Here is a 25090-nt window from a genome sequence, read left to right as displayed (position 1 = left end):
ACTGCAGTACTTCTCTGCTCCATGAGCTTTTCCTTCCCATGTGTCAGGCATCCACCTTCTCTACAAGAGGAGTTTTTTGTTAGTCAGACTTTGTCCTTACAGATTACTGAATATTGAACAGCACTGCTGATGACAGACCCATAGAAAAATATCTAGAATCACAGCAATCAAGGAGCAATCTTGTTATCTTGAAGTCAACCCAATATGTTACCAACAGGTTTTTAACAAATAAATGTGCTCTGTAAAGGTCGTATCCTGTAATACATTTCAGATGAAAATACGACCCCTTCACAGTGAATAAACTCTATCATAGTTTCGTTATTGGTCTTTATTCAGCCAAATTTCTCAATTAGAGACCCAGCTGAAAGCTTACTGAAATCAACAATAATATGATTTTTTTGCCTTTAAATGTCAGCACTGCCTGCTGCAATCACTTCAGTTAGTATTAATAAGGTGCATCCTTGCTGTACTGAAGAGAAACTCCTTTATAATGCACATCATAAATTTACAATAGACACAAGGCCATCACAGCTGCTCAGTCCACAGCATTGCTGCATTTTGCACGGGCCTCCCTCCCAGGTCTCAGCGGGGCCCCGGTAAGCACTTACTCACCGTAATCAACTCTTCTTGCCCTTGATGTCTTATAAGGCTAAGCATGCAGAGTTGTTCAAATCCTCTCTCATAAGACAAACATTATAATCCTTAAATAAGCTTTTTGCCCTCTTCCTACCTTCCAGGGATCAAAATAGCCTGTTTGGGGTTTTTTTTAGTCTTCAAGTCCAGCATGGGACACAATATTCAACTTGCAGTCTTACTAGAGCTTTACAGCAAGGTAACATTATCTCTCTTGATTTATACCTAATCCCTCTGTTTACACATCATGGGACCTTGTTAGCTCTTGCTCCTGCCTCACACCGAGGTTTTATCTTCAAAGTAAGCACATGTTGTTATATATGCTCTACTCAGCTCCACAAATACATTCCCTGTCTTGAAAACACTACTTCTAACTTAACACCATCAAATACTGGTCTCTTCATATGGCCATTCTTCCTTCTCCATAACCTTGCTGACTACCTACCCTCAACAAGCTGTTTTCCATCACCTGTTTTGATTCAACACACCCTGGTCCTGATGCTGTTTGTGATCCCAAAAGGATTGCCCTTCTAACCTTTCTTGAGTGTGTTTCTATTTATTGTGACCCCTTATACCCAGCCAGTTTGCCAACTATCAATCAAGCTCACACAAGCTGTTATGTTGCCAAAAATTGTCTTACCCAAGACAGCTGAGTTTTCACAGATTTTTTTTTTATTAACTGCTTTAATAAAAATCACTAAAACAATACATCAACTGTGTACAGAAAGGCTATCAGAGAAGAAAGGTATACCAGCTCTGCTCTAATTCACATGCCTGCCAAGTAATCTTGATATAAATTGGATTTTAAAGTAACTTTTAAAATTGCTGTTAGCATTGCTAAACTGGAAAAAATGGCATCTTCAAGCTACTTTACTAGACGTTTGAAACAGTAATTTTTTTTCTAATGCTAAGACATTACCAAAATCGAGCCTTGTTTGTAATCCTTGACACTAGCTTTCCACTCTGTCAATATTGCATAATTTTTAAGAAAAATGTTGATTTGACATCAAAAGACTCTAAAATAGTAATTCAAGTTTTCAAAATTCTTGGTTAGTAGATAGCAAAATGAATTACACAAGATGTGAACTCTCATGTCACTATACTGTGCTAATCTTTCTTGAGCGTAAGCCCAAATTACTATGTACTCCACAAAATATTTGTTTTATTTTAAAGACTGCCTTTTTTTACTTTATGTTTATTACCACATCGCCATATAGCCTACTATCTCTTTTTCATTTCCATTTAAATTTTATTGAATTATTCCTTCAATATTTTCAATGTCCTCACACTATTTCCCATGGATTTCTGTATTTCAGTCTGAAATTAGATATATATTATGTGTAGAAAATAAACACAGATTACAGAAGATACCAACAAAATCAAATGTTAAAAAATAAATGGCTACTTTTTAACCATACATCAAACTAACAACAGTTCAACCACTTGTGTGTATTTATTCAAAATTACAAACCTGTTTGTGCTTTCTAGAAAACTGCAAAAGTAGAAAATAATGGTCTCATTACTTTTCATGAGTTTATAGGATATTATTTTTGCAGGTTAAAATTAGTCTAAACACCTCATAAAATTTACCTCCTAACTTAGCAAATAAAACTAATAATGATGTAGTACAGTATATTATTAACTCAAACTCCTTATTGACTTTTCTGTGGAAAAAAAAAAGTTTTAACACTAGAAATTGGAAAAAGGCTTGATGTTAAATACCATCTGAAAAGTGGAAAAACACCACTAGTAAAATGTATGTAAGCTAACAGGTATATTGGTAACAGGGAATTAGTATAGTTTGTATTATGTTTGCATGAAAAATGGAAAACAATCTACCAGAAAGTAGTTAGATACCAAAACCTGTTTAGCAATTTACTGTAGTTACAGGGAGCCTATATAGCATTGAACAGAAATCTGAATATTCTGGTAATGCATCTCCACTTTAGAAAAAATAATTTGTAGTTTGCCTTCTATTCATTTAAGAGTAGTATGAGAGATGGTGTGGAAGGGTCAGTTGCAGCCCTGTTCTAAACAGAATATTTATCTATTGGACGTAATCCAAACAGATCCTTTTCCTAGAGCTAGATTTTACTCAAAACAATTTTTTAAAAGCATTTTCTGTCAGTTTGGCTGATTTAAATGTTCCCTAAAGGAATTTTTCTGCAAAGCTTTTTTTTTTTTTTTATCAAGAGATGAAAAAAATCTATGATCAGAGTTACATGCCACTTTGCTCAAGAGTAATTACCATATATCAGCATACATAGTTTAAATGCTAACATCAGTATCTCAGTAACAGAGTCCCACATAAAGCATTCGAGTTCACCACCACCTTCAGAAACTGCAAATTAACATGAAGGTATCATTCCAAAAACTACAAACAGCCTTAAGTGCTGTGGCAAAACACCTGAACAGGGGTGGCAACGTTTGTACAACTCTTAGGCTGTTCTTCAGTGATTTTTCACATAAAAGCTTTCAGTTTCTAGCACTTCCAATTAAGCATTTCTCAGTTTTGAAATACAGATCAACAGTGGTCGATCAAATAGGTCTTCAGATAATTCCTACCATGTGGAATGTACTGTCATGATGCAAAGTACAAAAACATGCTGACTTAAAGGCAGGACTGAGGCACTGATCCCAGAAAATCTACCTATGAATATTTCAGTATATGCAAGTATGTGATGAAACTTCAAAAACATGAAATAAATTAGAACAAGAAAGATACCTGTGTTATGTTAATGCTGACATAGAAACAAAACGATGGCATCTCATAAACAGCTATTTCTGTCTCTGCATTAACTCCCAATATAAAGAAAGTTACATTTATAAGATTATTCTGAAGGTATTTTTTTTCTTTTGTTATCTCTTAAATATTTCTCCAGTAACCATCTTCAAATATTACACACAAAAATCACTGCATTCATAATTAAATTGCCCCAGAAGACAGACAGGCTCCTATTCTAAACTCTGAAGATTTTCCACACTCCAGTCCCTTACTATAACAAGAGTAACCTCATTCTTTGATACCTTTGATATCTTCGTGCACTTTCTTTATGACTGCACTTACTCACTTGTGAAGAAAACTAGCAGGGATACTTGCTGTTAAGCCTTCTACTCCCAGCTACAAAGCAGTGTAGCAATTTGTACTTGGTGGGCACGAGAGGGGTTTTTTTTAATTACATCTTCATCCACAGAGGTTCACAAAGAGTTGTTGAACCCCAACAAGAGGTTACTGGACTAAGAGTCCATTCAGACTCTACCACCAATCTCTTATATTACTGAATGTTCTTACATTTTTCCATCTCTTTGTTGAGAACACTAGTAGTACCATTGATTAAAACAATAGAGAGGGGACCAAAATATTATTAATATTACTGGTACAATTTGCTGAAACCACAACCATAACTGCAACACAGATATATTTTAACAGAAGCTAAGATATTAGTAGGTCGAAATACATCTCTTATTTTAACACAGTTCCTGCTTAGTGTTGTATGTTCGAGTTATATTTCATGTAGTAAAATACTAAAAAAAGATCAAGAATATCCATTTAGTTTTAATACCACTTCTATCTTTAGCAGAAGCTAAAGCCTCTTTTAAGCCTTTTGCATGTAACTTACATGGAAAATTTTCTTGTAAAAGCTTGTCATCTCATACAGAACTATTGATCCCTCTATTAAAAAAGGCATTCAACATGTTGCTCAGAGTTTGAGTGAAGCCACATGACAGCTGTTAAAAGTGTACACAGACCTAAGAGTTTCCTATATTGTGGACAAAGCAATGTATAAATAACTGTAGGAAAAAGAGATAATTTATTTTGGATTTGGCGTATCAGTAAATACACTTTTGCCTCCACAAATCTTTCAACAAAACAATCAGGCTTCTGAGCAACCACTATCTGAAATTATTACCATCTCCATAAAAAAAAGCAGCATGATGTTTAGTGGAATTTACATGAAATCTAAAAAGCACCATCAGTACAGGCAGAACTAAACAGGGAAGGAAGTCTCTGATGCTCAAAATAGCATTAGAAATGAAAATCAATGCACTCTGAATTATCCCAGCGTAACACAGGACATAATTCTCACTATTGCACTGAACAACTTAATTCAGATCTATTATATTTTATGAGAACAATTTGCAAAACCAAGTATTAATAATATCAGATTGGTAGCACCTTAGAACTGAGCACCTCACAATGGCCAGACCTGTGAGAGAGTCTCCAAGTTTTTCCTCCCCTTGAATGCTAGACATCCCAAAGTGATCTTACATATCTTCAAGACCAGATAACTTCAGCTACTAGTGCTTACTACCTGCCAGCAAAGCGACAGAATATCAGAATATTTTCTTCCAAAAACATATTAATTAATCATGAAAGTGAAGGGGGAATAGGACTGTTTAGGATCAAAATAGGGAAAGTAGCTGTCCTACAATGTACCTCCAAAGCTTTCACTGGTAAACATTTCCAACCTGCAAGAAACCCTAGTTTTACAGACCTAGATAATTTTGGGGAAAACGTTTGTATTTATATTAAGCTCTACAGTCTCTACGGGATATCTTGGGGCATCTGAGCTGACAGAACTAGTTTTTACTTGCATGAGTTGAACTGAAATGCAGGTCCCAGCTTACATCAAATTTTCAAGCAAGCTCTCTGGATATTGAAACTGCCTCAGAGATGTTGTAATTCACTAAGCATTTTTAACATTAAAAAAAAAAAATTCCCTAGGTTGCCTATTCTTTTTTCTACGAGTGCCTTCAAAGACTTCAATTTACATCATTATTAATTCTATATAGATATACGAGACAGAACTGGTGTTTATTATTGTGAATTCCAGCATAACACTTTTGAGACTTTAAAGCCTTAAAAAAAAATGAAGTCTTCTGTCTTAAAAGTGTACCAGGATATGCCACCATTTACCTTCAACATCTGTTTTTCATTAGTCCCTGAAGAAATTCCTATACACTGAGACTACAGCAGCACAACTTTGCTTTTATTTTTCTCTAAATTTTCTAAGAGGAAATAAGCAGTTATTTCTTTACCATACCTTGGACAGCACCATGTATATGTAGTAGATATTTATACAAAACAGAGGAAGCAGAATGGTCCATAGAATTCCTACATACTCCTCCAGCTACCTTGTTCCCTCTGACAAGCAAAACTCTTTGGTCCTTTTCCATTCAGTCTCATCACCTTCCTTTCAAGCAGTAGCAGTCTGCTACTGTACTTGCTTATGCACACACCCACCCAGTTTCCCTTGATTTCATCCAGTGGCCAAATTGTCTGGAACTCTTATTTAACTGAAAAGCACTTCATTAGTGTTTTGGTTTACACAAACTGGGCACTTGCATGGCCAGTATTGGAGACCAATATTTACTATCTAGGCATGCCATCCAAATCAGGTACTTTACATTATCATTTTAAATCTGGAAAAAAGAAATTAAAGATAATTTTTTCTTTAAAAGTTGTGCAGTGTTTCGTTCCCTTAGGTTCCTAGATGCAGCTAAATGATTGCTGCCCCAGCAGTAAAAAGAAAATCTTTAGAAAAATAACTCCCATCTAACTAGAGAAAAAAAAAAACAAACATATTTTATACATTCAACTGCGTTTTTTGTTTACTACTTGCCCTCACACCCTTTTCTTTTTGTAAATGAACCTTTAAGTAATTTCCCCCCCTTTGTTTTTGAGAGAAAGAAAATGTAGTTTTTGCATATACATATGAAAGATACATGCTTCTGATTCAGTGAGAAGTTTCATTCTCAGTATTAGTTTTCCATGACATACAGTTTCCTCTTAGCTCATCAGTGAATCTGAAATTACACCAAGACACAAGTGACAAAATCTTAAAGTCAGCTTACAGCTGCTGAGGTTAATGAGGATTGCTTGTAGCCATCTCAAGGCTGACACAATTCTAAGGACTTACTGCAAAGCAAAATGCTTCTGCTCCACGAGGCCTACGGTAACTCTCGAGTCCCTACAGGCACCAGATTTATAGGAGTCAAAAGTTAAAACACTCAAGGGGAAGAGATACTTTAACATTTGTATGTCATTTTAATAACTGCATTATGAATCATACACCTTCAGTAAGATAAAATAAAGAAGTAGGTTACCTGGGGTTAAAAGAATGACAGACATAGTGATGAGTGAACAAACAACTAGAATCACCAGCAGCGCAATAGCAATTCCCTTCCAGTTCCTCTGCGGAGGGCTGTTACTTCCAAGTTCCTACAGGAATGGAAAAAAATAAAATAAAAGGAAAAGACCATGTTTCATAACCATATATTTCTAGAACTATTAGTGACAGGAAAATTGCTTTGTGCATACTCATAATCACAGCATGGGAGGTGATCATGATCTCTCCTCTCTCAATAGTACACACAGTCATGCAAAGGTGTGTAACTCTTACTTTTTTTAATAGATATCTCTTTTTTAAAAATATATATATGTAATTTTATACCCCTAAGACACAATCAAATGAGCTTATACAATCTGTCCAAAATACAACTGGTGTTAAAATGTGCTGAACATAAACTTCAGGATAATATCAACTAGCAGTTTATAAGATAATTACAGAAATGAAATGTAGCAATTTACTGTAATTCCACCTAACGTGGTATGGACCATAAAGGTTTAAATACACATCTTTTTTAATGTACACTATTAAACTTATTTGTAGTAGAAAACGTTTACAAAACTGCCTGAGGCTCCAAGTATTCCATCCAAAGCCACACAGCTCTTCTTTTCCATACAGTAGTTCAACTGTAAACTGCTCCCCTATTACTCATAAAAAAACAACAGTAGCTTATAACCAATGTCAAATGAATGCTTCTGTAACTACTAGTACACTTAAACCTACATTCTCTGTGGTTACATGTTTAACTCCTGTTAACTCCAGCCAGACACCATTTAGGTTTGTCAGTAGTAGCAATGCATTGCCTGTGTTTATGGTACAGTTTGAGACAAAACAACATGTAAACATCTAACAACAGAATGACAAAAACAGTACAATTGTTTCATACAATCCTAGCTTTCTCCCACAGAAAACAGTATTTTTGACATTTATATGGTGGCAAGCATAAATATTTCTCTCACAATTACTCGTGCTTTCACTATCTCAAAATTAAATTGCTGTGCTAAGACTCTGTGAAAAGAAACCTGGGAGGGACTTTCAGAATATCCCACTCCATCTCACTTACAAAGTTGAATTCTGTTACACAAGTGTTTCACGGTCTACACAAGCTTCCACTAAGCTCCAACTAAATACCGAGTGAGGTGAAATATGTGGGCTTTAGCCCACACTTGCCCTTGAAGCCAACACCACATACAAGCCTCTCCCCCTCCCCAGGACTTGCTGCCATAACATGCTTCAGCAGAGCCCTGCAACGCTCTCTCTCCACTCGATGTAAAGGAAGAGATTGCGACAAAAGATGAGAGATTACTTGGGAGTCTCTCCTATTTGATTTGCAATCCTGGGTTTTGTTAATCTTGCAAGTACATAGCAAGAATATCCTTTTATCTTTCCCCTTTCTGCCAGACAAAAGGGTAGAAGGATGGGGGTGACTCTGCCACTTCAGCCATCTTGTTCTATGGGGAGGACTAAGGCACAGAAAGGCCCCTTCTGCTTTGTTTTATAAGCTTCCAAATGCTTATTGATACTTTTTCACATACGGATTATTTAATTTTAGTTTTATGAATTATAAATGAGAAATTGAAATGTTTTAACAACAGAAAAGGCCTACTTGCCTGGTGTACACCACCTCAACACGATACACCACCCAGAACAGGATCTCTAACAGCGTCTTTAATTATTTATTTTTTTTTTTAACCCCTCACCCTAAAAGACAGTTTCTCTCTGGGAAACTAAGGGGAATTCCCCTACAGAGTCTCTAAACCGTCCCACAGGGGAAGTCTCACAGGAGCCCTCAGCCTGTCACAGCTCCCAGCAAGGAGGCCCCTGGCTGCCTCACCATGGCAGGCAGCCACTGGACCCCATCCTCCTGCCTGGCCTGGACCTGGCTGAGCTTGCTCATTTTTGAGATTTTTAGCCTCACCAGAGGGGAGAAGTAGCCAGTCTGTCTATTCAGTGTAAACCCTAGGCCACAGCTGGCCTTCAGGGGATCAGCCCCCTCACCTGAGAGGTGGTGTAGCCTTCCCTTCCCCACAGCTGAAGCCAGCTCGGACCTAGTGGTAAATGGCCGCTGGCCAGCCTGGGCTGCTCTCAGTCCTTCCCTCCCAGTGGCTGTAAGAGTAATTGTGCTTTTTTATTATACACAAATCTCCCCTTTGATGCTGATACTCATTGAACAGCTGATAAGGGATGATGTTCAACTATAGTAGATAGAAGGAAATTATTGCAGACAGTTGCAGTACAGCATTAGCTGGTGGTCCCTCTCAGACAGAGCTCTGTGCAGCTTTTCTGGGGATTGCAGTGCAGGAGAAACCTGGTTACCATAACCAGCAATGCATCTCTGATGCCAATATTTTTTCTGCTACAGTTCAGGACTCCCATCTTCCACAGGCAAGGGAAAAAAACTGTGTTAGCAGGAACTCCTGGCATCCATCACCTCCTCATCCCATTGCCCCTGCTTCTCAACACCTTGCAAACCTGCCTGCTCCCCTTGTATTCTTCAGCTCCTTCTGATTCACTCCCACCTCATTAAACCCTAATTACCATAGAAACTTCCTGGCTAGCCTTAGAGACAGTCGGTCTTGAAGGCCTGTATGACAGCTTCACAAGCCCCTTTGGTGATCCCTAGGATATGAGAATTACATGGTTCAATCCTTTCTGGACAGCCCTGGCCACACTGACACTGCAAGGGTCCCCAGGCTTTTCAGATAAATACAAAACTTTTATTTCCCACATATAAACTCAGATCCAAGCTATTACTTGCCCTTAAGTAAGGATTATTTTAATGTTAATGGCACAGTCTAGAAAATATAAACTTATTCTAAGCATAACAGTATAAGCCTTATTCATATGACACTTGAGTTCAATTGTAATAGAAGAACTAGCAGCTTATATATGCAAGCGGCAGTGAGAAAACACTAGTTACCCTCAGAGAATTGTGCAACCTCATGTCAAAGGATTGACTTAAAACAACAGAAGCTGGACAATTTGATGAATGTACCAAAGCCTTTAAAAAACTCTAATAAGTCCTCATTATTCAGAAGGTTCGTCTCTGCATACATGAATATTGTTCAGTTTCTAAAAATAAAGCTCCATTTTAAATACTTCTGCAAATTTTTGCAAGGAGAATATCAAACGGATAAATCTAGTATTGAGCATAAAAATCTCGCTGGTACCCATAGTGAGAAAGCAGAGGGCTTCCAGCTAGCTGAAAATCTTGGGAGACTCACATAAAAGAAAGGACTTACCTCTGACTAAGAATAAAGTACTTGGGTTTAATATTTTGATAAAAAATTGTGTTGTTCCAAATGATTAAATTAGAGGTTACTAAAAGGTCATTATTATGTTTTGATATTGAATGACAACATTCTGGTAAGACATTTGTTAAGTTAATATACACCAACAAAAAAGATTTGATGAAATATTGGAAAAATTACTATAATAAGGTGAATTCATAGCACAACCAAGGACACCTCCAATCAACTCTCTTGATGTTAACCATTGCAACTCTTGGACTATACCTCACAAAGTTTTAAATTAGAGTAAGCTGCTCTTCTTCAACAATAAAATATTTTTAGCACTGCACTGCCGTTCAAAAGTGTCATAAGCAAAGGCAGTTAAATAGATTTTTAGACTGTGTATCACTGGCAAGACAGAAGCTGTCATTTTTGACTATGACAAGAAGATAGAGGCATTCAAGAGAAAACATCACAGAGGGCCATACAATAAGAAGCTTTTGACATCATATAGTTTCCCCATAACTAACTGGTACATAACAACAATGGACACACAGATGGAGATGCAGGGATCTAATCTTCTAAACAGGCTCTTCTATTAATGTAGTTTTAAAAAATATCAACTTTTGAATATGATGTTTTATATATAATACTATCTATAACGTTATTATTGATTTTACAATCTAACTCTAATGAATCGGAAAATGCTCAAAGTATAATGCAATTGCAAGTTTTCTCATTATTTAAAGTACCTTTTTCACAAACTATGTAATTGCACTGTTGCCAAAAATAATCCTTAAGTAATATATTTTTCTGAATGTAAATTGTGATTGAGTAATACCTTACTAAAACACAGCTACAAAGAGAAAAATCCATTATACTGCATACACAAAAAGCTGTACACTGATGTTATAGAACCTAATGCTTTTGGCCTATTCCTGCCAAATGCTAAAGACCACATTTTACCATGAGCTTTCAATCACTACCATCAGTGAACTCAATACATGGAAATGAAGGGAGGTTCTGGCCTAAGAGCCTAAACTTTCTGCTCTGTGACTGCCTCCATTTAATCTCTGTCAAAAAAAACCCTAAAAGAAAAGGCATAACTTGCTGTCAGACTGCTTTTACAAAGACAGGTATTATATGGCATTACAGAGGATGCAAATAGTGTAATTAAGTGATGACACCAAAATTTTGCAACAGTAACCAGAAGAAAGGCTAAAACAAAAATCTGCAGAGATTGGATATGAGAGGGATGACAGGTTGAGGCTGTCAAAGGAGAGCATGAGCGATTTCAACCCTTTAGCACTCCTCTGTGCTAAATCCAACTTGCCACTGAAAAACAAGTATCACTGAGGGAAATGCTGAAAAACTGTATCCACCAAATACACGAAGCAAATATAAATCAAATATGCTGAAAGATTTTTCTCTCTTCTTTTCTAGGCTAATTTCTAACAATATACTCCCTCTCCAAGCACTGTTTGCTGACTGATGATGAACTGATTCATTACAAGAATGAAAATCTTTTAAGCACTAGCAGGACATAGCTTTGAATTTTACAGTCTATGGCATGTAACCTCATCCAGCAGTTCTGAGGAGTTGTTCTCTATTTTTGAATGAAATACAGAGTTTGACATGTATTTTTCATCTTGAAAATAAAAAAACCTACAAGATTACCTCCATAATGGCTGTGTTACACCCGAATGTAACAAGAAGATATAACCCATGTTCCTATTAGAACAGAAGTAACAACATGAAGCTAATTTCCATTAAATTTATTTCATATAGAAATATTCTTTATCCCTTGACACTGAAATGCAAGTGCTTATAATTGAAGAGTGCCGTTTCCTTTTAAGTAGTATTGGGGATATCGATTTGGGAAAAAGAATAACTTAACATTAAAAGATGTAGGACTTAAAAAAAAAAAAAAAACAAACAAACAATTTATTCCTTATTTTTACCTGAATAAACTTACAATCTTTCTTGTAAGAAATATAACCAGAAAAAAACATCACCACTTCCTTCCTAATGCTTATCAAGTTGTTTTATTGTTAATCAATGAGGATAAAAAGGCTTTAAGAAATAATTTTTCTAGTAAACGTGTACAACTAAGGAGACAACAAAAGGTCAGAAAATATTGCCGTAACATGCTACATTAATAAGTCAGGTTTTTGAATTATCTGAACAGCATTTTCCTGATTTCTTGGAAAACTATTTATGTCAACCACAATACAATTTCTACCATGGAAATAATGACAGAAGCAGTAGGAGACTGCCTGGTGCAATCAGGCATACTAAAGAGCATTGGCTGAAGCTTGGGGACTAAAGAGTGCCTCTGCCAGGACTTTCAGGAGGCAGGTTAGTTAAAATGCAGCATCCCCTTCGGGAGAAGAAATGAAACACAAATTTTGAGAGATAAGCTAACCCTGAGACCTGGCCTTTAACTAAACTGCTTTTTCTCACAGAACTACATGCCCATGTTGTGACTGACCTAGCCGATGGATGTTGAAATGAGTCAAATATAGAAAATATGCATTTATCTATAAACATTAAAAACAAGAATTCTACCAGTTTCAAGTATTTCTGCTGTCTACAGCTGAGTAGAGCTGAAAGTGAAAGCAGAGATTATGCCATTATTGCTGCGGTCCGGAGTGAACTTTACCAGGTTGACATGCTCAGCGGTACGGGCATGCATGCAGGTGCACATTGGTGTTCTCCCCTAGACTGCGGGTATTTGAAACAGAAAACCCACCAGCACTGAGCTGCAGCAGTGCTGGTTTTGTGTTAAGGCACTAAGGGCAGATGAAGGATCTTAGAGGAGCCACAGGCTGTAGCAGTTTCTGCCAGCATAGCATCTTCTGAAGCTTTGAATGAATAGTCTTCTTTAACCTTTTTGTTTTTTAAATTGTTCCTGTACAGTCACCAGGACAAAGCCTACAAAGAAAAGCTCTAAGAAGAATGACAGCCTTCCCTTATTTTGGCAAGAATTTCAGGGGCAAAGTGCATTAGAGTAGGAAAAGCAAATGTAATTTGCTTTGCAGTAGGAACGAGAATGAGTCTCACTCTGTAGCTCAGATGTAATCATGACAATATCACTTAATGACTCCTCCAGCATCTACTTCATTAGACTCTACTATTTGCATTCCCCAAACACGAAGAAAAGGTGATAAACATAAAAAGACAGTTTCACATTGTATCTGTCTCAGGTGTTTTAAAAGACAGACCCAGGACACTTATAATAAAAAGATTGCAGTCTTTCCAGAATTCTTTATATAGCTGGCCCTGCAACTGATATTAAATACTACCTGCCTCTACTATGTAGTGTACTATTGGCAGGAAAATTACCACAGCAAGCATTTAGAATTCGTGATGAAATGATTGCATCCATTCCTTCCCAGCTGTTTTTGAGTAATCCCATGGCCTAAATAGCAGAAGAGACTAAAATACAGATCCACAAAGTGGCACAGGATAGTTATAATCCATTTGCATAAGTACCTATCATTTTCATCCCCCATGCTCCCTTCACAATTCGCTGTGTTATAACATCCTATTGCTCCAGTTCTTGTCTGAATGATTATGGTCATACAATTACTTTCCCCGGTCAATATCTTTATTCATCAAAATGTTGGCGCTTCTTTTCAGAGTCACTGTAAAATGCCACTTTCATAGGAATGCATGACTCTCCGTCAGCTCTGTGGATAACGGGCATTTTAAAAAGAGAGCAGCTTGTTAGCAATTACCCTGCTTAGAACAGGTGTGGGATTTGAATATGGGAACAATCTGTCTTCATATTTTTATTTGTCTGGGCTTCACTGGTAAGAGAAACCCCTCCTTCTGCAGAGCCAAACTGGAAAAAACCCAGCCCAATCCAAAAGAAATAAAACAAAACAAAACAAAACCTACCCCTGTCTCTGTAAAAATAAAACTAAAAGAATAAATGTGCACATTTAAGTCATTCTGAGAAGTGTTAATCACCCACACTGGTTATGTATTTTTCTTAACCTTGTAAAACATTTTGTGAGTTTTTTCAGCCTTGGCAATTTTTGTTCTGAGACTTTTTTTTTTTTTCCTGGACCTGCAAGTGCCCATTCACAGCCCAAATTTTGGTAATTTCTGGTATTTTGGAACAGCTTTGTCAACAGATCTAGTTCCAACTCCTCACAAAAGAAGATCAGAAACATTTATGGAATCTATTGAATGCATTATGGCTAGCACTAAGAATGCATTTCACATCTTCCAACTCATTTTGCAGTGTACCTTGTAACATTTACTCAAACACAATGAGTTAGCTATTACACTAGACAAACAAGTAGAAGTCTAACTTCTAAAGCATTCTACCAAAATCCCTGCTCAAGGTCTAAACACACTAGATGAGTTTAAAATTTTGGTCATTACTTATACACGTAGTAAATACAAGCAGGGAGAAAATGGGGCCAGAGCAACTGATTAAAACAGCAGGGCACACGCACATCCACTTTTTGTTTTACGAACGCAATAGTATTCACATTTGCAGCATACAAAAGCAAGGGAAAAAAAAAAAAAAAAACTATCATGGTGCACAATATTAAAAGAAATATGTAAAATACAGGTCATGGAAAACGCTGCGATAAGCACTGAGAAGTAGTAGGGGCAGAGAGAGACTTGGATAAAACAACAATGGATGACAAAACTGGTTTATATTTGAAATAAAAAACAGCCATGATGTTGAGACAAGCTATAGCAGGCAAAGGAATTCATTTGACTTTTGGGAGCTGAGTTGAACGTAACACACTTCTGTGAAGAGGTATAATGCCGCGTAGAGTTATTGCAGCATCAGAGGCAACTCCACTGAGCCTCAGTATTTCGAAGTTGTTACCCTTTTTCATTCTACGTTCACGATCTTTTACAGTTTGTTTCTAAAAAAGTTTCAGAAGTAAAAATACTATACTCTTTTTTCCAGTCCAACAGAAATACTTGGAGAATTGAGAATAACGATGTTCTGGCAAGACGTATCTTGAGACTCAAAAGTACTTACGTACATGAAAGCTGCAGATAGCCACCTGTAAGGATTTCTGCAAGTTCCTAAGTAGAACAGCTACAGAACAGCTGCTTTATTAAATAGGTCTGTTTGCAAGACTCATCTAATCTCCCCTGCAAATCTCACCTCCAGTCAGTTGATTGTCAAGAGGAGTCACACACCCTTTCAGGGCTCTGAGGCTCATTGCTAGCCCTGGTGTGACTCCAGGTTATGTTCCCCATGTCCTCATCGGTTCAATGCTCCAATATTCACACTGTGCTACATCTTCTCTTCCTCACACAACTCTCATCTTGAAGCTAATGAGATTTTTGTATGAATATGAAAAGCTATCTCTCTATCTTGAAGACTGCCTGCAAGATTACATGGAAATAAAGCAAGTGGCTCATTTCCAGTGAGTGCATGCATCATTAGTATCTAGAGGAAATCAACAATTCGTTTGCCATAATTAAAGAAAATTCTTGATGTATTTTACTAAAGCTAGTAATGCCAAGGACAGCAAAAGTGGAAAAGCAGCAGGCACAAACATGATTTTATTCAGGTTACTATGATGTAAAGGAACAAGTCTATATGAATAGAGTCATTTATGGCCAAAAAGGTATTTTCACATATTCCTATTGATCCAAACTTTAATGAAATGTCACAAGACAGTAACATATTTCTTCCTTTCTTATTATGTTGAAGAAAAATCTCCCAATCAAGTAAAATAATGTATCTCAAAAAAAAAAAAATTAAAAAATGGATGAATACAGGCTATACATGTTGCATACCTACAGATCTTTCTACAGATATAAAAAAATTGTTTGCTAGAGTTTGTCCTTTCATTACTCAGAAGCTAATTACACTTTGCCTGATTTGCTTTAAAAAAAACCCAAACAAACAAACAAACAAAACTTTTAAATGTATTTTTATTTCTCACTCTATCTTCAAGGTCCCATAACAGATCACTTTTAAAACTGACATAGTCAGTTTTGGCATTAATGAGCGGATCTGTTTGACAACATAACATTATACTTCACTGAGGGTTAGAAAAACAGGAAAGGTTACTATTCTGCAGTAGTGTCACATAAGTCAAATTTAGATTTATGCCACTTAATTTTAAAATTTACATTGAATACAGTGACTCTATATTTAGTGGCATAACACCAAGCTCTGCACTGGAGCATAACTTTGAAGTAAGACCACTGTTAGATTAGAGAACCAAAATCACCTTTTGGAGTTTTTCACCTGCTCAGGTGTTTGTACACACACTTAATTTTATGGCATTTAAGGGCCCTGGAGAACGGATCTGACAATTTTATTATTTTTAGATAAGTAATATTAAATCAGGAGTTGTCAGAATATGGAACAAATTTGTAAAGATTATTTTTCAAATTTATATCATATTTTTCTATTTATTTTCAGATTCACACCAAAGTTATTTGCAAATAAAACAAGTAATTTAAATCCAAATGTGCCTTAATAAGCCTTTGCGTGCGTATATATATGTACATACATACACATAATGTATATACAGATAAATACTATTCAAGGTAACTTTCCTATAAATAAATTAAAATGTGAACAAGCCAAAGAATGTCAGTACCAGGAAAGAGAACACTGTAATCTCTGTGTTTAGGGGGTTCTAAGGTAGTAGAAAGTTAGAAGAGTTTTCCAAGGTCGTGTGAGAATGGTAAACCATTATCTCTTTATTTAAGTATTTGTGAACAAAGCTGTAGCAAACAAAATTTTTTGTCCACTATCATTGGTCTCTGATTAGGAATTTATCATTTAGTTTTCCACAGTTCTCTTTATGATTAAGTTACCCGTGTTTCCAAAAAAAATGAATTCTATCTAAAGCAGAAGAATACTATGATTCCTCAGAAATAACAATATGGTTTTCTCCTGCATTTTGTTAGGGGAAAAAGACCAAAGAGGTGATTAGGAAATCTGTAGATTGGATACTACATACTATGTTATATAGAGACAATATATACAATAACCCACGGGAACAGTTGATCACAGTACACTTTAAAACAATGCAAGTCCTCACAGCACTAACGACATTACACTTTTCACACACAAATACACACCCACAGATCTTACAAAAAAGCATTTATACAAAGATTATGGGTCATTAATGATCTCCTTACATATACGCAATTAAAAAGCAAATGCGTACTATAAGTGAAAAAAACATGAATTTTTTGGCTGGTTTACAGGACTCATTGATTTCAACAGTATACTTCAAGATAATGTAAAAATCCAGCTTTTTTTTTTTTTTTTTCCCCTACAAACTCTTCTTACCTTAATGGCCAACCCTTTCTACATAAAACTCTTCAAAAGCCCTTTATCCATTATGTTTCATGGGGAAATGTGAGCTACTCAATAATGCAGTAGCTCTTGACTGATCTATGGAAAATGGGCATGCCTCTCGGTGGGACAGAGCACTCTCTTCTTTGCTAGGTGTTAAGACAGTCCTGCCACATGGGCATGCTCATCAGCACCTAGCCTAGGGCAAACTTCATCAAAGGAAAAAACAAAATCTTTCAAATGTTATTTCTGGCTCAACTGGGTAAGTTAAAATGGTCCATCACTTAAGATTTTGAGATTTGTTTCACCAACACGTTTTTCAATTAACCATGTGATTTCTCTTGGTACTCATTCAGATCTCATTTGCTTCAGATGAAAGATTGTGTTGATCCTGCTAGGTTCACCACTGCTGCCAGTTTGTTAATGCATGGAGGGGGCTTTCAGACCAGCATGCTGTACTGGGTCTGGCCGTGATGGAGTCAGCTTTCTCCACGGCAGCCTGTATGGTGCTGTGTTTCAGATCTGTGGCTAAACCAGTGCTGATAATAAACCAGCGTTTTGGATATTGCTGAACAGTGCTTGCACACCACCAAAGTTGGGTTTTTTTTAACATCACAACAGGTGGGCTGAGAGAGTGGGACAGAAGTTCAGAGGTGACACCGCTGGATCAGCCGAAACCAACTGACCAAAGAGATACTCTGTAGCATGTAATGCCACGCTCAGCAATCAAACTGGGGGTAGAGGGTGAAAGGAGGGAGTCTTTCACGTGGCCATTGCTCAGAGACTGGCTGGGCATGGGTCTGCTTGTGGGAGGTGGAGAGCGATTGAAAGCCTTTGCATCACTTGTTTTGTGTTTTTCTTTCCTTCAAACTGTCTTTATCTGGACGTATGAGTTTTCTTGCTTTTGCCTCTTCCTACTCTCTCCCTGGTCCCACTGTGGAGGGATGAGCAAGTGGATGTGAGGTGCTCAGCTGCTGGACAAGGCAACCCACCACAGGCACTTACGCCCTCTTCTCACAACACTCTCTCGCATCTATGTTTAATGACTGCACCACACATTACCTTTTACTTCCTTTCAACGAGATTACATTGTAGCTGCCCTCAGTTCAGCAGGAAACTGCAGTCTTTCTGAAACAGGGAATGTATTAAGAGTCAAGATGGCAAGTTTTCCAGATGCCCTTTTTACTGAAAGCCAAAGAAATGAGTAGATACACTAAGGTCTGCTCTAGCAAACCTTGGACATTTTGAGAAACAACTCAAATGAACCTTTGATTGTAGGGATAAAGTAATCCCTTGTGACCTTCTGACTTTCGGTTAAAGCTCCTATTGCTGCAACAGCTGGGAAGTTCCAGCCCTGCACAGGACATACAGAATCAAGCACAAAAGGTGACTTGTGAAGTTAATAGAGATAAAGCAGGATGGAGACGAAAACCAGAGGATGACTGAGAAACATACACTCTGTTACTCTACGTGTTCCTACTTTACATATAGCTCTTTGTTTAGCATAGCAGCATACAGAATACAGAAGAACAATAAAGTGTAATACTGCAACTTATGGAAGGGTGCCCAAAGTCCAAAGCCTTTACTCGCTGGGGTTAGGTACTATTATTTCAAGCAGTATGAAATAGCAATAGTTACTTCTTACAGCTATTTCACACTTTGCATTAAACCAAGAAGGATACGTCTACACTGCACAAAAAGAGAAAGTAATAATCCACTTGTGCTTCACCACATTTTTGGGGGGAAGAAATGTAGATGATCACAACAGGCAAAACAAATATAGCATTAGAAACTGCTGTAGGAATTGCTTCCTCTGAAGCGTGCAGTTATTTTTTAACCAAAGTTACAAATATTGTAATACACTCATTTCTTACTGACCCATGCAATGCTATCACTGCCAGAACAAAACCATTTCTATGCATTTCCTGCATAGTTGTTACAGTATGGGAATAGCAAGCAGAAACAACAGAAACCAGAGAAATCGGGTTTAATGTATTTTTATAAAATAAACGTAACAGAAGAGCACTGTGATTAAAAGGGAGACTGGGCAGTACTAAATGAAGAATATTTTTAGGGGCTGTCACACTCTTAACAACAGAATAATAGTGCTGTGAGAAGCAGTGATACTGTCACACACCCCATGCATGCTTTAATACTTGTACTAATAAAGGTGAGAGCATATCACTGACTATCTTAGAAACACTGGCAGAAACCCATCCAAAGTAGGAGTTTTGACTTAAGAGCAAGAAATGAATGGCACACCTTTCATTTTCTCCAGAGTAATGTCTTCTTCCCACCTGAGCCTCATGACAAATAAGGTAAGGATGATTTTTATAAAACACATATTATCAATTTCTTTTTGGTTTCTTGCCATTTTGAGAGTTAGGGCAGTTATAATTAGAAGTCAGTTAAACAGCGCCAGAGAAAGAAGGCAAAGATCTTACTGACAAAGAGGTGTGTACCTGGCCGTTGGCAGAGCTGTTACACTAAATTGGATGAAAAGTTCAAAACAGCTCTGTCACCGAATTTTCCATTAATGCGCTGAAGGTAATTTGCTGTCTACAGATCCCATACTCACAACAGATACTCAGTTCAAAACCTCTCCTTGTCTCTGAGCTTTAATATAAAGAGCCAAATAATTCCTTCAGATCCACTTCAACAACTCCTACTGAAATGTCTGAGGCAGAGGACAATATTTGACTCAAATGGAGGTGTTGGGCTACAAGACAGGCTGTAATACTGTGGCTTTCTGATATATACTTACAGAAGTGCACTGTAGGTTTTAAAGGAAATAGATTCTTCGGATACTCTATGATTCTCCAGATTAGTAATTAAAGATGTGTCAACCTTTATTTCCTGTTTCTAAGTACTTGTCAGGAGCTGCTTATTTTTCAATCAGACTGAATATGTTTATTCAAAAAATGAGCTACTAGAAGCTAGAATCCAGACCTATATGGACAACTAATCTAAATAACTTACTAAATAAACTACAAAAGGAGAGTTCTTCCAGATTCATGCTATGCAAAAATGGATTGACAGATAATCTTGAAAGTAATAAAATACAGAACACTTTCAGAGCAGATACAGGAAAAAAACAAACTAAGAAAACAAACCACCCACAGAACATAACCATGGATTTCTTCACATGTAAGTGGCAATGATTAACAAGTCTTTTCAAATTTGTGGAAACCTGCCAAGAATTACTTTTTAGCTAATTCACAAAAAGGAAATGGTAATTAAAAGTGCTGGCATAGTTAATATCCAACTTCTGCAGGAAATTTCCTTCTTCACATTTTCTATTGATTCTACACCTACAGCATTTCTTCCTGTTTTCTACAGTTCATAGTACCATATGCTCCTTATTCCCTGTTGAATAATTGAATAGTTCTTTATATCCTTGTCTTCCTTATGTAAATAATTTATTCAATTTTCTGGGAGAAGCTGTATTTCAACTAATGAGGTTATAACTTTAGACAGCTCTAGCTGTTTTCACGAGATCAAAATTATAAATAACGTTAAAACTAGCCCAAAGATCCTTGAAGTTGACTTGACACACACCAAGTGATGAAGTGAGAAGCTGGCTACATGCTGCACCCATGATTTCTGGCTACAGTGGCACTTGGAGGAAGCAACTCCTCAAGTCAAAGACTGTAGAGACATGCAGCCAAATCCCCATGCCTCTCTGCTACGTACACGACACTGAAAGCACAACCAGCTACTAGAGTAGCTGCTGCACAGCACACCGAGTGGGAAAACAAAGCCCAGAGACTGAACTCCATCCTTTCTAATTTCTCCACCAATACAGTTAGAAGATAATAAAGAAAAAACAAAAAAACAAACCACACAAAAGGGCAAACCAAACCAAGAACAGCTCTGACAAAACTGACTCTGACACAAGTTGGTCTGATGGACCAGATAGTTCAAAACTTGAAATTTCTTCCTCCCTGCCTCAGGTTGTACTGGTCATCACAAGCCTTTGCAAATAACCCCATCATGGCTCTAGGTGACTGAACACCCAAGACTTTTTCTGTGCATAGTCTCCTCACCTAGATACTCTTGGGGGTGAATGGGGACAACATACAGTGATTTTTTTTCATGAAAACCAGTGTCAAGTAAAAAAGCTCAGCTTCTAAAATCAAATCAGTCAGTAGCTTGGAGTCCTACTGCCTTTAACGTCCTCTACAGAAGTCTTTGAGGGCAAAAATCATGGCTTATCACACATTTTATTAATCTCATCAGGTGATCAAGACTACCTGTCTATAATAAATCATCTGCAAAACAACATGATATTTTAATCGCACGATGTTTCAACATGATGCAGCAAAAGAAATCAAAGTAATACATTTTATAGGAAAAGTATTTGAATTTTCTAATCCAATATAATAACAACTGCCTATCTACATTGCTCATGTTATTCTTAATTAAGATATATCAGAACGGTTGTTTCTTTAACATAGCTGGAATGTAGTAAACCAGGGCAGTTTTATGAGTCATTCTGACCTGGCAAAACAGATGTTGGTAGCACTTATTCTGTTATTTCCCCTAGAAGAGGAGTATATATACATTATTTTGTTTATACTTCATATGATTACAATGCAATCTGAAAGCAACAAAACTGAACCAGAACATTCTGACTTGGTAATTTTATTACCTATTTTATCCTGTGCAGTTATAAGGAGTATTTACATCTTACTACAGGCAGAAAGCTAGACTGCTCTTTAAGAACAGTAAAAATGAATTAAAAAACTAGACATCTGAAAACATCCAAAGGAATAACAACAAGTTTTGCAAAGTACAGCTTCATCAACATTAACTGTCTATGTCAGCTTCTGAAACAAGAAGCTACTGAAAATATATCCATTAATTCTTCTGGGTGCCTTTACCAAAGAGGCGATCCAAAATTGCAGTTTACCCAAAAGCTGTCTATATCCCACTCAGCATCTACCAAGAATGTATGTCCCCTCCCCTTAACCTCCTCTCTCTGAATATATCTAGTATGTTAGTAGTCAATGCACTGCAAGACACTGCAATAAGAATGTTTTATTTTCTTTTTCTATGCATTCCCTGAGGTTATTATTTGTATATTTAGGTAACCCTGCAAGTAAGCAATGAAAGAAACCCTTGGTGATTTTGTCAAGTAATTTACTTTAAGGCTGCAACTTTAAATGTTTAAGCATACCAAGCAAGAAAAGGGCATAAGCTATTTTTTAAAAATAAGACTCGTTCTTGTTCTGTAACATTCCAATAATTTCTGCACTAATGCAAAGGTTACAAAGAAAAGAAAAACATATGATTCAGATTACAAGTCAAGCTACTGTTATAGAATCAAATCAATGCCTTAACTACAGCCAGTTTATCAGGAAGTGCCCACAAACAATACTTGGCTGTATCCTTCATGACCACACATTAAGGCTGCAAATCTTCACTAGTCCTCCACTCGCACTCTAAATTGAAGGTGCAATTACTTGTGCTCTGACTGCAGCCAAGTTGATTTGCAGGCTCCATCAGGTAATTAGGCACACGAATGGAAGAAATCATTGGTACAACTAATTGCAGCTCAAATGTAGAAGACAGCTTTTGAAAATCCTTGTCAGATAGGAACTGATAGGCATAAGGATAAGCAAGTGGAAATTCACTCAGCTTAAACAGCACAAGCAACCGTGTACGGCTCCCCAGCGACTCCTTCCTCTGTGACTGGATTTCCAAAAGACTCATTCTTACAAGAAAAATAAATTATAATAAGGCCACTCTCATCTCAGAGGAGAATATCTTCGTGACCCACATCTATCCTGTTACCTGTACCTGACCAGACAGTTAATGGCAGCTAAATTAAGGGCAGATCTAGATACTGCTAGATACCACTAACACATAAATGTGTATTTAAAGAAACAATGATCACATTTTCAATTATATATCTGATTTTCAATCATACATCTTTTATGGGTCACTGTCTTCTGAGATTACAAGAGCAATTTTTATACCTAGTTTAGACTGATAATCACGGGATGAGTAAAACTTACGTTAAGTGCCATAATCGGCTGCACATTCTACAAAACACTAAAAAATGTTTTGCTTATGCTAACTCCAACAGAAACACAGGCACCAGCAGTAGCCAAAACATCAGCTATGCTCTTTTCCCCCTTAGTTTATTTTGCCTTCTACCAAAATAACTCCAAAAATTTCCAAAACTGAAGTATTTTACCAGTTATAAGGGGTTCTGAGCCTGACTGTGGTTTAATATACCAGGTAACATAGATGATACAAGGTCAAAGGAAAATAAAACATTTCTCAGCGTATGAAACTTTTCCATTACAGAAACACTATGACTATCTAAACCTGAAGAGCTGCCTAAAATATAACTATGTAGTACATTTCCACTTTTTTTTTTCCTCTTTATTTACAAGTCTTCTATCTCAGTTATCAGCTTTCCATCCAAGTCTATGTTTAAAACTGCTATCATGGATTTGTTATACTGTAAGAATAGAAAACTGGGGGAAAAAGAACTTAGAAGACAAACCACATAAATTCAGAAATTCAAAATTTTGTAAGACTGGCAAATCTAGGTGCCTAAAGCTTCATGAAAGCATAGCATTTAGCACAGTTACATTAGTGCAATTAGAAAATCTTAGTAAGTTTAGAAAGAAAAATACAATTGTATAAATATCTAGTATCAGTGAAGTTTTCAGTAGATTGAGAACATCAACATCCTTGTAGTGTATTTTAAAGTACTGTTAGATTTCTATTCAAACGTTGAGTGCTTGACCAACTCAGAAGAATAAAACTAATAGAATAAAATTCATTAGGCAGTATTTAAATTCTTTTGCTCATTTCTTAAGTCCTCAGAAGGTTTTTCATTTTTTCGTTGTGCCGAAGAAATCATCCAGCTGAAGGACTGAGGAAAATCACACCTCTGGTCTACTCAGTCCTTCACAAATTGAGCTGTTAAAAATCACCACCTGAGGTGAAATTATTTCCAGTAGTCTTTAATAATTCTTGGATTCATACCATCTGACTTGCTGCTTTACCATACATGAGCCGAATTCAGTCTTCAGGTGTATGTACTCAAACCTTTTGAACTTTGCAACTACTGTTTTAAGACTCCTCTTTAAATTACTAAAATTCCCATTAACGTTCAATTCTTTGGGAAAATAATTTTCCTTATTCTGTTTGGTAAAACTGGAAATACAAGCAGAGAACAGCCACTGTAGCAGGTGACTGAAATTTCATTCCCCTTCCCATTTAGCCCATTATTCTACATTTACTCTTGTTTTTGCTACCTGTAACACTGACAGAAGAGAGTTTAAATTATCTCCATTTCTTCAAAAGCTCTCCACTCCCTCTCATCTTTACCTTTCCACATTTTACAGATACCATATAACTCTATCTTTTCCCTTCCACAATTCTCATTTTCTCTACATTACAGTTTTACTACCTAGAAGCGTAAGTAGTCCTGTAATCTACAGTGACCATTAAGAACATGAAAGGTAAAGCCAAATCATTCTGCTTTATCAAATGTTCATGGTCATCAGAATAACTTCTAAAATTTTTTTTAATGCGTATAAGCATATAGGGCTTTCTTTGAAAGGAACAATATTAAATAAGATTTAAGTAAAAACTCTATGATCAGTGTTGAATTGTGAAGTTAATTCATGGTCAAGTAACTATATTTTATCCAGAAAAAAAATCTTTAAAAGTAATATCTAGACATCATTTTAATGATTTTCAAAGTTATAATGCCTATGAATCTGGTAAGAGTGTTTCACCTACTCCAGCAGAGAGGCAAGGTTGAC

At 36.6% G+C, this 25090-nt stretch overlaps 1 protein-coding gene across 2 annotated transcripts in view; it reads right to left on the bottom strand.

Annotated features, from left to right (window-relative positions):
- DPP10 (dipeptidyl peptidase like 10) overlaps positions 1–25090 on the bottom strand; it is a 556222-nt gene that overhangs the window by 235822 nt on the left and 295310 nt on the right. For both annotated transcript variants that reach the window (XM_074910324.1, XM_074910323.1), the window contains exon 2: positions 6742–6856. In XM_074910324.1, coding sequence (XP_074766425.1) covers positions 6742–6856 — 115 coding nt within the window. The remainder of the gene's footprint in view (positions 1–6741; positions 6857–25090) is intronic.

The sequence above is a fragment of the Athene noctua genome, chromosome 7, assembly GCF_965140245.1.
Source record: "Athene noctua chromosome 7, bAthNoc1.hap1.1, whole genome shotgun sequence".
Classification (NCBI taxonomy): Eukaryota; Metazoa; Chordata; class Aves; order Strigiformes; family Strigidae; genus Athene; species Athene noctua.
The sequence above is the reverse complement of the archived record's forward strand: the minus strand, read 5'-3'. Positions and strand labels throughout refer to the sequence as shown.